The sequence below is a fragment of the Sceloporus undulatus genome, chromosome 4, assembly GCF_019175285.1.
Source record: "Sceloporus undulatus isolate JIND9_A2432 ecotype Alabama chromosome 4, SceUnd_v1.1, whole genome shotgun sequence".
Lineage (NCBI taxonomy): Eukaryota > Metazoa > Chordata > Lepidosauria > Squamata > Phrynosomatidae > Sceloporus > Sceloporus undulatus.
The window spans coordinates 128,342,505-128,358,857 of NC_056525.1; the positions used below are offsets into that span (position 1 = coordinate 128,342,505).

At 45.1% G+C, this 16,353-nt stretch overlaps 1 protein-coding gene across 12 annotated transcripts in view; it reads right to left on the reverse strand.

Moving 5' to 3' along the window:
- Nucleotides 1-15,041, reverse strand: part of PRRC2C (proline rich coiled-coil 2C) — a 208,198-nt gene extending 193,157 nt beyond the window's left edge. For all 12 annotated transcript variants that reach the window (XR_006103620.1, XR_006103619.1, XM_042464503.1 and 9 more), the window contains exons 1-2: nucleotides 14,907-15,041; nucleotides 3,039-3,185 (exon numbers count right to left, since the gene is read on the reverse strand). Coding sequence is in view for 10 of the 12 variants with exons in the window: in XM_042464503.1 (XP_042320437.1) it covers nucleotides 3,039-3,153 (115 nt within the window). In the remaining 2 variants the exon portion in view is untranslated. The remainder of the gene's footprint in view (nucleotides 1-3,038; nucleotides 3,186-14,906) is intronic.
- Between the last annotated feature and the right edge of the window lie 1,312 nt (nucleotides 15,042-16,353).

Here is a 16,353-nt window from a genome sequence, read left to right on the forward strand (position 1 = left end):
TGTTTGTTTGAGACAGCATTGGTCACCTTGGTGGATGACCTATGCAAGGGGCTGGACAGGGGAGTGTGTCATTTTTGGTCCAGCTGGCTCTCTCAGCAGCATTCAGTACCAACAACTATGGTATCCTTCTGGGCCACGTCTCTGAGATGGGACTTGGGGGCACTGTTATGCAGTGGTTCCAGTCTTTCTTGGAGGTGCGAACTCAGAGGGTGGTGTTGGGTGAGTCCTCTTCTAGCCTCTGGCCACTGGCTAGTGGGGTCCCTCGGGGTTCTGTCCTGCCCCCCATGTTATTCAACATCTACATGAAACCGCTGGGAGAGGTCATCCGGAGTTTTGGGTGAGGTGTCATCAGTATGCAAATTAAACTCAGCTCTATCTCTCCTTTCCATCTGATTCCAAGGAAGCTGTACTGAACCACAGTGTTTGCTGTCAGTAATGGATTAGATGAGGGTAAACACATTGAAACTTAATCTAGACAAGACAGCTGCTCCTGGTCAGTTGGAAGGCAGATAAGGGAATAGAGAGATTGCCTGTGCTGGATGGGGTTACACTCCCCCTGAAATCTCAGGCTCACGGCTTGGGTGTGTTCCTGGACTCTACTCTGAATCTGGATGCCCATGTTTCAGCTAGAAATGCATTTGCAATTAAAACTACTGCACCAACTGCGGCTGTTCCTTGAGACATCAAACCTGGCTACGGTGACACATGCCTTGATTACATCCCATTTGGACTACTGTAACACACTCCATGTGAGGTGCCTTTGGAAACTGTTCAGAAACACTAGTGGATTGAAAATGCTGCAGCTAGAATGCTGACTGGGGCTAGTTACAGGGAGTTGTACACCGCTTTGATCTAATTTGGAAAAGCGGTATATAAATAAACATCATCATCATCATCATCATCATCATCATCATTATTATTATTATTTAACTCCCTTGTTGAAATAACTCCACTGGCTACCTGTTTGTTTCCAGGCACAATGGGTTATTACCTATAAAGCCCTAGAGGACTGTGGATGGTCACAGAAAGAGACAGGGAGGAAAATAGGAAAGTCCGGTCATATGTACTGCGTCAGATATATAGTGTGGTAAATGTTAAGCAAATGTGCAAATAAGCATAAGGTTAGAGATTTTAGGGTCAACAATTTACAATATTCATATATATTTAGAGTTGCAGTTTTCTTTCCGTTTATTGTAGAATTGGATAATCAGATGGAAATAAAATTAGATTAATAAGCAAAGGCTTATAATGATCCCCTGTGGTCTAAGCAGCCAACAGTAGGCCTGCCTTGGTTCTCAGTCCCAGCAGATCCTTAGCTCCTTCATGAGTCTTCTGGTCTATGTTTCTATTCCTTGTGTAGTTGAAGATGACCCCTGGTGATCCCCGAATCACGCTGCCACCACCCAGTGAGTTCATATTGGATTTCCCTTAACATACACTGGGACTTGTTAAGGACTTCTCGTTCTACTTCTTGCTAATCTTCTCAAGCATCAACGGAGCTAGGGCACGTGTAAAGGAGTGTTGAAGTAGCAGATACTTTTAAGGAAGTATTTATTATAATAAAACAAAACAGAACAAAAAGATATAAATCATGCAAGATCTTAAGGTCCTTGCAGGTACAGTATGTGTTTCTAAAGGTATTCATTTCATGCAAGCAACCAGAAAAATAATAAATAAGGCCTAAACATTCTAATCTGACACATTCTCACCTAACTGATATACTGATATAATATGCTGACCTTGTTGGATTTGAAATATAGTTACAGCTCTTAGCTTAGCATAACTATCTGCCTGAATTATGCCTTCCTGCTGTAGGCACAACACTACAGTTTTAATAACCTGTAAGACTAACTTGAGGGAGACATATTCCCACCTCAAATTCTCACTGTAGAAACCACTAACTGCTGAAGACTTTCTCTCTAACTGCCACTATCCAACTGTCATCTAGTCTCAGAGGCTTTTTCTCTTAGAAGCTTCCGGAAGAAACTCTCGCTCCTGCTCACTGATTGGTCAAGTGAGCCTTCTGTCAGCTGTGATGCCATTACTTATTTGCATGTGCCTCCCTCCCAGCTTACTCTTATTACCTGACAGAAGTCTTCCAATGACTGGAGGCCCAGTCATTACAAGGCTAAAATGAAATGAAACAAATGAAAGCCAGTAAAAGAAAAATATTAAACACTGATCTTCTGAAGGTGGGAAGTACTATTATAGCAGTATAAATTTAATAACCATGTATAGAATTTGTATAATCTTTAATCTTCTTTAATGATTGAAACTAATAAAAATATTATTTTAAAAAATTCTCTTCTTTTGGGACTGCCATATTTGGACAAAAATTAACCCAATATAAATTATCTAGATAAAATTAATACAGTATAGTACTGCTGAAGAGAAAGGTTTTTTTTTGTTGGTTTCCTAATATTTAGGAATCTTAAATCACAAATGGTTCAAAAGGCATTTCCACATTATTAAAAACTATTCTACAGAGCGCCTGCACCAATCATTTATTTTATCTCATTACAACTCTCAGTGCAGCAATATGATGTGATTATACCTTTTCTTTGCTTTCACTTATAAAATGAAAGCAAAGCCTGTATTCACTTTCAGTCTGCTGCTCTTTCAAATGTCTTATCAAGGTTTGTCAAAGATCATAGCAAATGTCTTCCAAGAGAGAAAGGTCTCAGCCGACTAGCAGAAGACCCAAAGAAAGTATAAAACAGGCCTCTCTAAGTAAGGAACGCTATGTGGTGGGTGTGGCCACAGAAGAAGGCTTTTACCTACAGCTCCAATTCAGGGGAATTTTTAAAAATCTTAAATGCCATGATCTCAAATACATACCTGTGCACAAAAAATCAAATTTAACTACCTAGTAAAACAACGTTAGTATCAAGCTGAACAAAAATTTCAGCCCTGTATAAAACAAAATGGAAAACAATGACAAAAACATGCTACAGGTTGATAAAACACTTAGTTCAAATAAGTTTGTTACGATAAGGATATTTTAAAATCACAATAGCTGTTCAGATTAGTCTACATACCTGTAGTTTTCTGTGTTTCCAGAGTTTTTCCTTTATAAGTGTTAAACAGACTAAGTGTTGCATATTTGGTTTTTCCGTCCTTTGCCTTTGTGCTCTGCCCTGACTTTTCCGACATTTCAGTTCATCGAATCCAAAATCGTCTCAACTCTTCAAAATGAAAGGAAAAGGAAACTGGTTAGACTAAAAAAGACTTAGCAAAAAACAAAAAATTAGTTTCTGTGGAAAAACAGTGCTATAAGAATAGAAGCACCCAGGAAAAAGTGCATTTGTACTGTACAAATGAGGCCAGCTGTAGTTCTGAGCATGCTGATAATTGATAAAGTAAATCTTGGGTTGGCTATATTATGCAAGTATACCCTCTGACTCCTGCTAAGGCTCCCATGTAAGTGTCTGTCCCCTTCACTGCTTTTTAAAAAATGATCCAGCCAGTGGAACTGCTTCAAAGTGAAAAAAAAGCTTCTAGCTCTTCCCATGTTCACTTCCTCATGACGCTAATAAGAAATAAAGACATTAACAATTAAACAAGGTTGGCTGCTGGAAGACACTGATTTTGAGTGCTCCTGGTGGCAAACCTGTGGCACGCGTGCCCTCTCTGAGGGCATACAGCAGGCACAGCAAGCAAGGGTGGGGTGCACACACTTAGCCTTTCTCCTTGTTGCAGCTTAGTTCTCCGGCGGAAAACTGAGCCATGCCAAAGAGGTGCAGTGCATGGCCCTTTTGGCCAGAAGCCCTGCATCATGTATTCTATGGTGTTCTGGGAACTGTAGTTTAGTGAGGTGTAATGAGGCCTCCCATGGGGTTTTCTTGGCAAGATTTCTTCAGAGGTTTGCAATTGCCTTCCTCTGAGGATGAAAAAGTGTGACTTGCCCAAGCTCTCAGTGGGTTTCATGGCCGAACTGGGATTCAAGCCCTGGTCTCCAGAGTTGCATGCTCAAACCACTGGCTCTCTTTGTCCTTGTTATTATGCTGTGCCTTCTGTGCTTTATTATGCTTGTTGTTTTGTTGTTGTTGTGTGCCTCCAAGTCATTTCCAATTTATGGACCCTGAGCACCCTTCCTCCCTTCTGAGTACCGGTTCCTGACAACCCTATCATAGGACAAGCTTCATCAGAGGGGGATTTCCACTGATAATACTTGGCTCCAGATTCTTTAAGAACGCAGGAAGCACTATGATGAATTCAAGATTTGTAGTGAACCAGTAACATTTTATCAGCAGTTTAACAGAAAGACAGTCTACCAGCTCAGCAGCATTAATATAATATAAAAAACATATTTAAAATGAGGCCAATAAGAATGTAATAATTTTAATACACCCACCAAAATTAACAGACTTGCACCCTTTTATTGTATTATTAAATTAATGAAAAATGTATGTTCAGAATTGGAAAGTTTTCTGCAAAAGAGAAAAAAAAATTCCTGTGGAAAATGCCCCCAAAGCATCCCCACAGCCCAAGCCTGCTGCCTCTTGCTATGTGCCTTCAAGTCATTCCCAACTTATGGCGACCCTAAGGAGAACCTATCATGAGGGTTTTTAAGTAAAATTTCAAACTGAATTTGAAATGTTTTAGTATATACTATAAATGTTGCTACATGCTACTGAATGCAAAGTCAATAAGAAAATCTTTCTAAAACACAGTGAATCACAATGAGCCTTCCATATTCACAGGGGTTAGGGACAAAGAACCCTTGCAAAAATAAAAAAACTGTGAATACAGTGCGCAGCAGCAGAGGCAGTGGCAAGGCCCAGCCACCAAGCGCAGGCAGCTGGTGGACTCCCCAGAGGTGGGAGCATGCAGAATGTGTGTCTGGTGGTTGACTGCCACTGCCACCCCCAACCTTCACACAACAGCCTCTTGTTTCAGGAGAGGGAAGCATGCAGAATGCATACCTGGCAGCTGGGTGCCACTACCCTTCCATCTCAGACTGCTGCATGAAACATTTCTAATCCATATAAGAAATGTTTCCCCTATCTTCATTTTTTCTAATATTGCAAACATGGTTTCCCAATTTATACTATCGACTGCTTTTTCCATAACTAAAATAAATGTATCCGCTTCTGTCATCTGCCTTCTGCCAAAAGGTTCAATGCTATCTTACTCATGCCTCCCCCTCCCCTTGTCTATCTACCCTTTCGCTGGGCATTCAAATATCCTCCAATTTACTTTGTCTCCTATTTCACACTAACTTCTCTTCAAGATCTATGTCCCTGCAATGTATATCCATAATGCAGTGTGTGGTTGCTGCAACCCCAAACCAGCTAGGAAAGGGGCGGTGTCCCATCGCCCCTAGGCACTGTCTGTACAACTCCGGAGTCAAGAACAACAACAACAATATTTGTAGACCCTTAGGGCTAGCAACTTCGCCCCTCTTACTTAGGGATAATCATTACATATGATATCCAGCAATTCATCCCTAAGAACTATAAGCCGACAGCTACATGAACATTATGCAAATTGAAATCCTGGCAATTTTTAAAACTTTCTATTCTTGGCCAAATAGCCATAGTTAAAATGTTTTTGATTCTCTGCCTCTTTTTCTTATTTGAAAATATCCCACTGACTCCTTCTCTGTTCCAATTCAAAAAATGGCAAACATCAATTAATCAATTCATATTCAGTAAAGAAAAAAAGAAAAAAAAGAACTAGATTCTCTGAACGTATCAGACACATCACTTCCACTGCCAGAGGATTGGTGGTCCCAAAGATTTGCAGACTTTTCCCATGTGTTTCACTTAATTCAGGTTGTGCAACTTATTAAAGACAATGAATCCACAAGATGGGTCAATTTGTAAGTTAGAAATATAAACAACTGAATCTACATGTCTTCATAATCAAACTACAGGACTTCTTATCTAGAACTTTTGGTCCCCCCCCCCCCCAATAAAACTATGTTATACAATTGTTTATCCTGCAATGAAAAATAAACTGATTCCTTACATTTTTCTGTTGATTTGAACATCAAAAAATTAATACTTGTGTATACTTATTTCATCATATTTAATTATTTTGTGTATATTCTGCATGTGCATATCTCAAATATATCTTATTACAGGTAATTCTCCCCATTCCTGGATCAGATAATCAGTTACTTTTTTGCAATCCTGTTTATATTTTTCTTGTCAGATTGTCCATTTCTATTACTACAAATAATTTCCCCCACAAATCTTCTACTGAAGGTATAGTTCCTTGTTTCCACAAACAGGTATAGATCATTCTTGCAGTTTTCAGCATTAAAACAAAATTAGTCCATTTTTTTCCTAATATATCTTCTATCACATTTAACAAAAATACTTCAGGTTCGAATTTTATATTTTCTTGTAACATTATATTTATTATATGATGTATTTTAAACAACATTTCATTGCTTTTAGGAACATCCACAACATATGAAATAAAGTTTCCTTATCTTTAGCACATTTCCAACACTTATTGCAGTTAATGTGTACAAACTTAATGTTGAATGTTTAAAGTTAATGTCAAAGTGGAATGTGGGAAAATGATGGAACAATTTTTTTTAGTACAACAAAAATTAAAAAAATAATAATAATCAAACTACTGGATATAACCTAAAGCTTAAACTGCTCTCCCTCTCTTCAATGACTCAGAGACCTTGGGCAAGATCTCTTGAGACATCAGAGGAAGGGAGAAGTGTGCATGTGCTCCTCTCCAACCCCTCCGTGCCACCCTGTAACTATCTCAGCTGGGTGACTTAAAGAATGTCAGAGAGATGGAAGAGGGGCAGGCGTGCGTGCTTCCCTTCAACCCTTCCCTCCTGCCCTGTAACTGGCCCAGGTGAGACAGTCAGGGAGAGGGGTTATTCACGATTTTCTCACATTCGCGGTGGTCCTTCACCCCTAACCCCCATGAATGTGGAGGGACGACTATAGTTTTGAACATTTTCAAACTGTGGATGCTTGAATCCGTGTATAAGAAGGGCCGACTGTATATACAGGTATACCTCAGCAAACAAAGCCTCTTAGAAAGAACCTCTTTTTTTACAAAGTACAGTGGGCCCTTGGTATACGCGGGGGATAAGTTCCGGACCTCCATTCGTATGCCCAAATCCATGTAAGCTGAAGTCCCATTGTTCCCAATGGCAGCGTGCATGGACGCGCGCCGCCATTGGGGACAAAAGTCCCTCTCCTCCCCTTCTCTTTCCCTCCCTCCCTTCTTACCTGCTCCGTTGCCGCGCTGCCACCTCCCGCATCCTTCTCTTCTGCCACCGCGGGAAAGGCCAGGTGCTGCTCGTGGAGGCCAAGAGGCCTCCAGACTACACCGGGCTCTTCTGCAGCGGTGGTGGCGAGGAGGACGAGGCCAAGCTTCCTCCTCCACGCTGCCGCCCCCACAGCGAAAGGGCTGGGTGCAGTCTGGAGGCCTCTTGGTCTCCACTAGCAGTACCCGGCCTTTCCCGCGGTGGCGAAGGAGGAGGATGGGAGGCCAAGCCTCGTTCTCACCACCGCCGCCGCCTTCACGGAAAAGGACGGGTGCTGCTCGTGGAGGCCAAGAGGCCTCCAGGCTGCACCCGGCTGTTTCGTGGCGGCGGCGAGGAGGACGAAGCTTGACCTCATTCTCTTCGCCGCCACTGCAGAACGGCCAGGTGAAGGCCTAGAGGCTTCTTGGCCTCCACGAGCAGAACCAGGCCGTTTCGCAGCCTCGTCGTCCTTGCCACCGCTGCGAAACGGTGGGTGCTTCTTGTGGCCTCCCATTGGCCTCCACGAGCAGCACCCAGCCTTTCCCGCGGAGGCGGTGGAGGTGAGAACGAGGCTTGGCCTCCCATCCTCATCGCTGTCTCCTCCTCCGCCACCGCGGGAAAGGCTGGGTGCTGCTAGTGGAGGCCAAGAGGCCTCCAGACTGCACCCGGCCCTTTCACGGTGGCAACGGCGGCATCGTGGAGGAGGAAGCTTAGCCTCGTCCTCCTCGCCACCGCCACTGCAGAAGAGCCCAGTGTAGTCTGGAGACCTCTTGGCCTCCACAAGCAGCACCCGGCCTTTCCCATGGTGGCGGAAGAGGAGGCGGCGGCCTGGCGACAGAGCAGGTAAACAGGGAGGGAGGGAGGGAGGGAAGGAAAGAGGAGGAGAGGGACTTTTGTCCCCAATGGCGGCGTGCGTGCACAACTTCCCAGATTTGCCATGCACGTATGCTCAAATCCGCGCATGGCAAATCCGCATATAAGGAGGGCCAACTGTATTTTTCTGCCACCCAGATCCTCCACATTTCCTCCTTATCTCTGTCTATCTGAAAGTTGTTGGTTTTTTTAAAACAGTATATTGTGCATTTCAGTTGGCCAGTAAAGGTATTATTATTATTATTAACCTTTATTTATAAAGCGCTGTAAATTTACACATTTAAATTTAAATTTAAAGGTATCACTGATGGATTTTTGTTTAGATTTGTTAAATGGCCAACACAGCTATCCCTGCATATTTACCAAATTTTCAGTTAAGTAATGTCAAGAAATACATCTACTTTGTTAACTGTGGTATACATAGTAAAGTTATTTTAAGTATATTCCTATCACATATAATAGCGTTCTCAAAATATTAATGGATAAGCTGACTAAAATCTTGGAGTCTCTACAGTGTCTGTGCAATTCTTATTCAGCACAATGGGAAATACAGCGGACCCTTGCCTTACGCGGGGGATCCGTTCCAGACCCCCCCGCGTGAGGCGAATTCCACCTATGCTCGAGCCCCATTCATTTGAATGGGGCTTGTGTGCACGGTGGCGCGGGCGCACCACGGGCACAAGCACCATTCATTTGAATGGGATGCCCCGCCCCTTGCACCTCCATGCACCTTCAAGTCCATGTATAACGCATGCGCACTGTAAATTATCAAAAATGAGTTTATCCCAAACAGAAATAGAGGATTTCTAAATTTGGATATTCTTCTCTATCTTGTTTAGTATACTTAAACAAGTTGCTAATTCAGAACTGAAACTTAATGCTAAGGCAGAAGTAGGCTTGTAAATAGGTATCCAACATCTGCACTAGGGATGTGAGGACCTGGAAAAAATCAGTAAAAATGTCCCCCCCCCCCCCGAAATGCTACTTTCCCAGAATAATTAAAATGAGCAATGGAATACTTCCTTTTCAATTATGAATGTTTAAGACAATGTGTCCATATTTACTCCCTCAAATTATTTCTAAAACTGATGCAAGCTGCAGGAAAAGAGATTCCACCTCAACATTAGGAGGAACTTCCTGACAGTAAGGGCTGTTCAACAATGGAACAAACTCCCTCAGAGTGTAGTGGAGTCTCCTTCTCTGGAGGTCTTTAAGCAGAGGCTGGATGGCCATCTGTCGGGTATGCTTTGATTGAGATTTCCTGCATGGCACTGGATGGCCCTTGTGGTCTCTTCCAACTCTACGATTTATGATGTAGTAGAACTTCATATATGACTCTGTTCATTAGTGCTACTTAAAATTATGACCCATTAATTAGTTCCAGTGTGCTAGTCACTGGCTGTTGGTGTATGAGGAGAGTCTAGGAAAGAAAACAACCATTACAGCCAACAGGCATGAAAACAGTATTGGCACATCAGGAAAAAAAATCCAGCCCCTAGATTAATCTAGCCTAAGAAACACAGATATTTCATCACTGTAATTCCTGATTCTGCTCACCTTTTCTAAATTATTTTAAGGCTTCATGTAAATGTTAAACAGCATGGGGGACAGGATGACGACCTGAGGGACGCCAGATGTCAGCTCTCTTTTACGAGAGCAGCTCCCCAGCCTCATCAACTGGAACCTTCCTGAGAGGTAGGATCGGAGCCACTGGAGCGCAGTGCCCCCCCAATACCCAACTCTCTCAGACGTTCCAGAAGGCTACCATGGTTGATGGTATCGAAGGCCGCTGAGATGTCCAAGAGCACCAGCAGGGTGCCCTATGAGGAACGATTCAGGGAGTTGGGGATGTTTAGCCTGGAGAAGAGCTGATATGATAGCCCTGTATAAGTATTTGAAGGATATCATATTGAGGAGGGAGCAAGCTTGTTTTCTGCTGCTTCAGGGAACAGGACCTGGAACAATGAATGCAAGCTATAGGAAAAGAGATTCCACCTCAACATTAAGAGGAACTTCCTGACAGTAAGGGCTGATCGACAGTGGAACACACTCCCTCGTCTCCCTGCTTGGAAGCCTTTAAACAGAGGCTGGATGGCTATCTGTCGGATATGCTTTGATTGAGAGTTCCTGCATGGCAGGGGGTTTGACTGGATGGCCCTTGTTGTCTCTTCCAACTCTATGATTCTATGATTCTAACCTCCATTCGATTATGCCCAGCGATTTAAAAAAAATGTAAGAACTATCATAGAAAAGCCAACTTTCTTTCAGTCATATGCACAGGATTTCAGAATCATAGTTTATTATAAAAATATAATTTATTTAAGCATGAAAGATAAAGGTTTCCTCTTTGACAAGGTTGTCAAGTTGTGCCCAACTGTAGTAAGTGTTGATCATCTCCATTACTAAGCCAAGGGAGCCAGCATTGTCAAAGGCAATCCTATGGTCCTGTAGCCAGCATGAAGTGGTGCATATTTATCTACATGCACCTTTACATGCTTTCTAACTGCTAGATTGGCAGAAGCTGGGACTAGTGATAGTCTTGATCTGCCAACCTTCCAATAGTCAGAGTCAGTGTCTTAACCGTTAAGCCACCGTATCCCTGGTTTAAATATTTAGTGCTATGTTTAAATATTTAAGTAATGTATTTAGTAGTGTATTTAAGTATACACTAATATTTATTAAAAGATAGCCCACAAAAAGCTTACAGAAATGATGGTGTAGCCTCTAGATACAATTGGCTGCTGTTCATTCAACAGCACTCAATCACCATCCATTTATCAGATACTGGATTTTTTAAACATGTAATATCACAGCCTATGGTTTAGCATTACATAAATGTATCTTACACATGTATATTCACTGCAACCAACCCCATAAGCTCTGTTCTATGGGCTACCAAAAATCTAGTTGCTATCTCTAAATGTGGAATGCAATCCTGAGTCATGATTTGCAACCCTACCAATTTGTTGTTTTAAATTTTGACTTCTGGGAAAGGTTGACTAAAACAGATCGTGCAATGTGAGAAGACCAACAAGCAGAAAGCTTGACATGCATTCCAGATTTTTGGAAAGCTGATTTCACTAAACTTAGGAAATACTGGGTGTGATCCCTTGGTCAGCATTAGTAAAAAAATAAAGGAGGTCAGGATGGATGGGGAGGTTCTCAAAAGAGAGATATTGAAGGCACAATTTCAAATGGCTCCAATAATGGAAATAATGGAAAGTGTCTCAAAAAACTACCAATCATTCAACTAAGTTAGGTATGGAGAAGATGCTGAAAAGCTAACAGGGGACAGAGAAAAGGCATAACTACTCTATACCTCCTTTGTCTCAGTCTTCTCACAAAAGAAAAAGGGTGCCCAACCTGAAGGAAATGGAGCAGAGGACCCAACAGGGAAAATGCAGCACAGAATAAGTAAAGAGGTAGTGCAAGAATACCTGGTTAATCTAAATCAGGGGTTCCCAACCTGAGGGTTGCCAGGTTGGGAATCCTCCCTGCCTTCCCCTCCTCCCTGTGGGTGCCTGTGCACCGCGCGGGGAAAAGAGGATGGAGACACGTCTGCCTCCTCTTTCCCTTCTCCCTGTGGGTGCCGATGCTAGTACATTCACCCACAGGAAGAAAGGGACGGGGGCGGGGCGGCCTTCTCCTTCCTTTCTTACCGCAGCTGCCAGGCAACCGTGGAGAGAAGGGGGGGGGAGTGCAAGGGCCAGCAGCCTTTGAGGCTGGAGGCCCCGCTCCTTCTCCCCCGGCGGCCTCCCTAATTGGTTGGGGGGCCGGGAAGGGGCGGGACTTCTGGCCGCAAAGCCCACTGGGAGGCCACGGGTGGGACTTTCGTCCCCAATGGGGGTCGCGGCCCATCAAAGGTTGGGAACCACTGATCTAAATGAATTCACGCTTCCAGGACCAGATAAACTACATCCAAGAGTCTTAAAAGAACTGGCAGACATAATCTCAGAGCCATTGGCAATAATATTTGAAAAGTGCTGGAGAATAGGAGAAGTCCCAACAGAGTGGAGGAGGGCAAACGTTGTCCCCCATCTTCAAAAAGGGAAAAAAGCAGACCCAAATAATTACGCCCTGGTTAGCCTGACATCTATACCAGGAAAAATTCCAGAGCAGATCATTAAACAGAGAGTCTGTAAACATTTAGAGGGGAATGCGATAATCACAAAAAGTCAACATGGGTTTCTCAAAAACAAATCATGCCAGACCAACCTTATCTTTTAAATAAAATTACCAGCTTGATAGATAATGGGGATGCTGTGGGTCACCCAGTTCCCCCGATTTTCTTGCAAACAAGCTAGTAAAATGTGGATGAGACAAGGCTACTATTCGGTGGATTTGTCACTGGTTGACCAGCCTAACCCAAAGGGTGCTCAGCAATGGCTCCTCTTCATCCTGGAGAGATGTGACTAGTGCGGTGCCACAGGGTTGTCCTGGGCTGAGTGCTATTCAACATCTTTATTAATGACTCGAATGAAGGCATAGAGGGCATGCTTATGAAATCTACAGACGACACCAAATTAGGAGGAGTAGCTAACACTCCAGAAGACAGGATCAAATTTCAAAATCACCTTAATAGATTAGAAAGCCAGGCCAAAACTAACAAAATGAATATCAGCATGGAGAAACGTATGCTACTACACTTAGACAGAAAAAAATGAAATGCACAGATATAAGATGGGGGACACTTGGCTTAACAGCACATGGGAAATGGATCTAGGACCCGAAGCAGATGGGCCTAAAGTGCCAGCTTCAGGCTGTGTTGAGGGCGGGATGTTTAGACAATGCACACCTCAAACGTGTTTGGAAGATGTGCAGAGCATGCCTGTCTGGGAAAAGCCAGGTGCTAAAGAAGTTGAGAAAGTCTGCTCTTTGCCGGCATTCCATGTGGGACAGCAGTGGCAGCTAGAATCAGGCCTGGTAAGTCAACATGGTCCTGTGCTTATTGGAGTGGCCTCTGGTGGCTTGTTTTGTCCCACCTGCATGACCCATACGAATCCTAGTAGACCAAAAATTGAACATGAGTCAGTGTGCTGTGGAAGCTGAAAAAGGCAATGGGTTTCTAGGCTCAATCAACAGAAGTACTGTATAGTGCCTAGATCGAGGGAAGTAATAGAGCCACTCCATTCTGCTTTGGTGAGGCCTCATCTGGAATACTGTGTCCAGTTCTGGACACCACAGTTCAAGAAGGATGTGGAAAGCACAGGGTGGCTAAAATGGTGAAAGGTCTGGAAACCATGCCCTATGAGAAGAGACTTAGGGAGCTAGGGATGCTTAGCCTGTAGAAGAGAAGATTAAGAGGTGATACGATAGCCATGTTTAAATATTTGAAGGGGTGTCATATTGAGCGTGGAGCAAGCTTGTTTTCTGCTGCTCCACGCTCCAGAAAGAACCCAGAGCAATGGATTCAAACCACAGAAAAAGTGATTCCACCTCAACATTAGGAAGAACGTCCTGACAGTGGAACACACTCCCTCAGAGGATAGTGGAGTCTCCTTCTTTGGAGGTCTTTGAACAGAGGCTGGATGGCCAACTGTCAGGGGTGCTTTGATTGTGAGTTTCTGCATGGCAGGGGGGTCAGACTGGATGGCCTTTGTGGTTTCTTGCAACTCTATGATGCTAGTATGTGTTGTGCATGTGCCGTCAAGTCACCTGTTCACTCATGGTGACCCAATGAATTTCAGATGGTTTTAGAATCATAGAATCGTAGAGTTGGAAGAGATTGCAAGGGCCATCCAGTCCAACTCCCTGCCATGCAGGAAATCATAATCAAAGCATCCCCAACAGATGGCCTAATGTCATCCGGTCATGATAAAGAGGTTGAATAACATGGCCCCAGGACAGAGCTGTGGGATCCCCACTGGTCACTTCCTCCAGGAGGAAAAGGAGCCATTGTTGAGCAACCTTTGGTCGGTCATCACCAATTACAAATCCATGTAACAGTTCCTTTGTCTAGCCACATTTTACAAGTTCATTGCAAGAGGTAGTAGAAAGAATTAATTAAAACCTATAAACAAAGGTGTAAGGATTTTGCCAGTGAAGGTCTCTGGCAAGGCCTGGGCTGAGTGCTGAGAGAGAAGGAGCGATCTCTGATGTGTGGCGGCAGGCAGGCAGGCCTCCCTCCCTCCCTCCTCCCTCCCTCCCCGCCCGAGAGGCTCCCTAGGGCCGGAGCACTTCCTAGGCCCGCGAGGGAGCTCTTGCTGGCATCCCTTGGGTCTGTTCCAGAGTGACGAAGAACCCTTTAGCGTTCCATCGAAAGAAAAACCGCTTGTGATCCGCTTTTCCTTGCCCCAGCCATGGCTGTGCTCACTGGGATCCCAGCTTCGACACAGGAGTTCCTGCTCCCCCCCCCCCCGCCGCCCGGAGACACCAGAAGTCGGGATGAAGACGCAGCGGAAGCAGAGGGAAGGGGAAGAAGGCTGAGGGAGGAACGGGGCCGGAGACGGGGACGGTCCGGGGGGTTTCGGTTGCTTGGGTTTAGACAGCGCTTACAAAACTTTTCCGGGGGCCCTCGCCCGAAACCCTGGTCCTTTTAGCCCCTGCCGCCCGAGAAACCGACACAAACGAGAAGGGGAGAAGGGAAAGGTGTCCCCGGGCTCAGTGCGTGCGGGACGGGGCCCTTCCCTCTCGCCCTTTCCCCCCCACCCCCGCCGCCGCCGCCGCCCGCCGCCGCCCGCCACGCTCTCCGCAACGGCCGCCTCCTCCCCGGCTAGGCCTTCGCGACCAGCAGCTCGAATGGCCCCCTGCGCCTAAGGCCGCCCCCGCGCTGCCGCCCAATGGCCCGTGGGAGGCTCACACTCACCGAGGCCGAAGGATGGCCCGAGTCCCTCCACACAGAGCGGGCCAAGATGGCGGGCGGACAGCACAAGCCGGCGGCGGCGGCGCCTAATGCCTTCTACGTCACCACGCACGCAGCGCCTGGAGCCCACGTGGACCCAGGCTACCGCTACGTTCTATGGCCGTAAAAGGCTGGGGGCGGAGCGTGGTGCCCGTTTTGTAGGAGTGGCCCGCTTGCTTCCAGAGCCAGACGAGACGAGGGTGCTTGCGCCACCACAGGGTACTGGCTCAAACGGCACCGCGCGTTCCTGGCGAAGCGCCGCGGGTGCATTGTGGGAGGCGGGACCCCGCAGAGGACAAGGCCGGCTCTCCGGGTCACGCGGTCACAGCGCCGACTGGATTGTTTTTAACTCTTGTAGAAAACGCGGCTGGCGATGTATATATGCACACGTCCCTCCATGTTTGCAGCTTTGATTATCAGGGATTTGATTAATATGTTCCCTCTAGGAATATCTGGGTCCTCCACTGCAACTCTATGGTCAACATTAGCTAAAGGTTGCCCGAAAGACTAAGAGATCTAGGGAGAACACTCCACTAGGCGTTTGTATCTCCTCCATTGCAGTTCTGTGGGCAGTGTCTTGGACGTTGACCACAGAGTTGCAGTGGAAGACCTAGAGATTCCTAGAGAGGTGTCCTCTCAGATAAGAACATGGTGTTCTTTGTTATTTGTGGTTTTCCATATTCACAGGGGTCTTGTGCCCCTAACCCTAGCAAATATGGAGGGACAAGTGCATGCATGTGTTAAATAAAAACCCACAGCATTGCTGCAGAAGTGATTAATTACGAAGTCTTCTGGGAAATATTCTGTTGTGTTTTGTTCGGTGGTAGAATGTTTTAGAAGTTTGTAGAATATCCAGCCCCTTTGATCCTTGGATGAATGAACATCTTCTGCACAGAATCAACTCTCTAGGAGCAATGGATCACCCTCTAGAACAGGGGCAGGTAACCTGTGCCCGGGGCCGGATGCGGCCTGGCAAGGCCTTGGGACCAGCCCCAGCCCGGTCCTGCCGCCAATTGCCACTGGGCCTTTGGGGGGCAATTGTCTATAGAAGCCTCGGAAACATGCATTTATATTAACATTTTTAAATAAATCAGCAATTTTTTTCGCATGTCCTCCATTTATTTTTTAAAAGTGTCTCCATTTGAAAATTTGTCCACATTGTCCTGGTTTATTTTATATATTTAATTTTAAGAATTATTTAATTATTTATTTTTTGGCTTCGGCCCCCCAGGTGTCTGAGAGACAGCAACCCAGCCCCCCGGCTCAAAGGGTGCCTATCCCTGATCTAGAAAAAGATGTCTCCGAACGTGCTCAGGCTGCTTCCAGGAGGGGCTATAAGCTCATGCAAATTCAGCCGCATAGGAATTCAATTATTTTGGAATTCACACTTCATGTTAGTCATATTGATAAA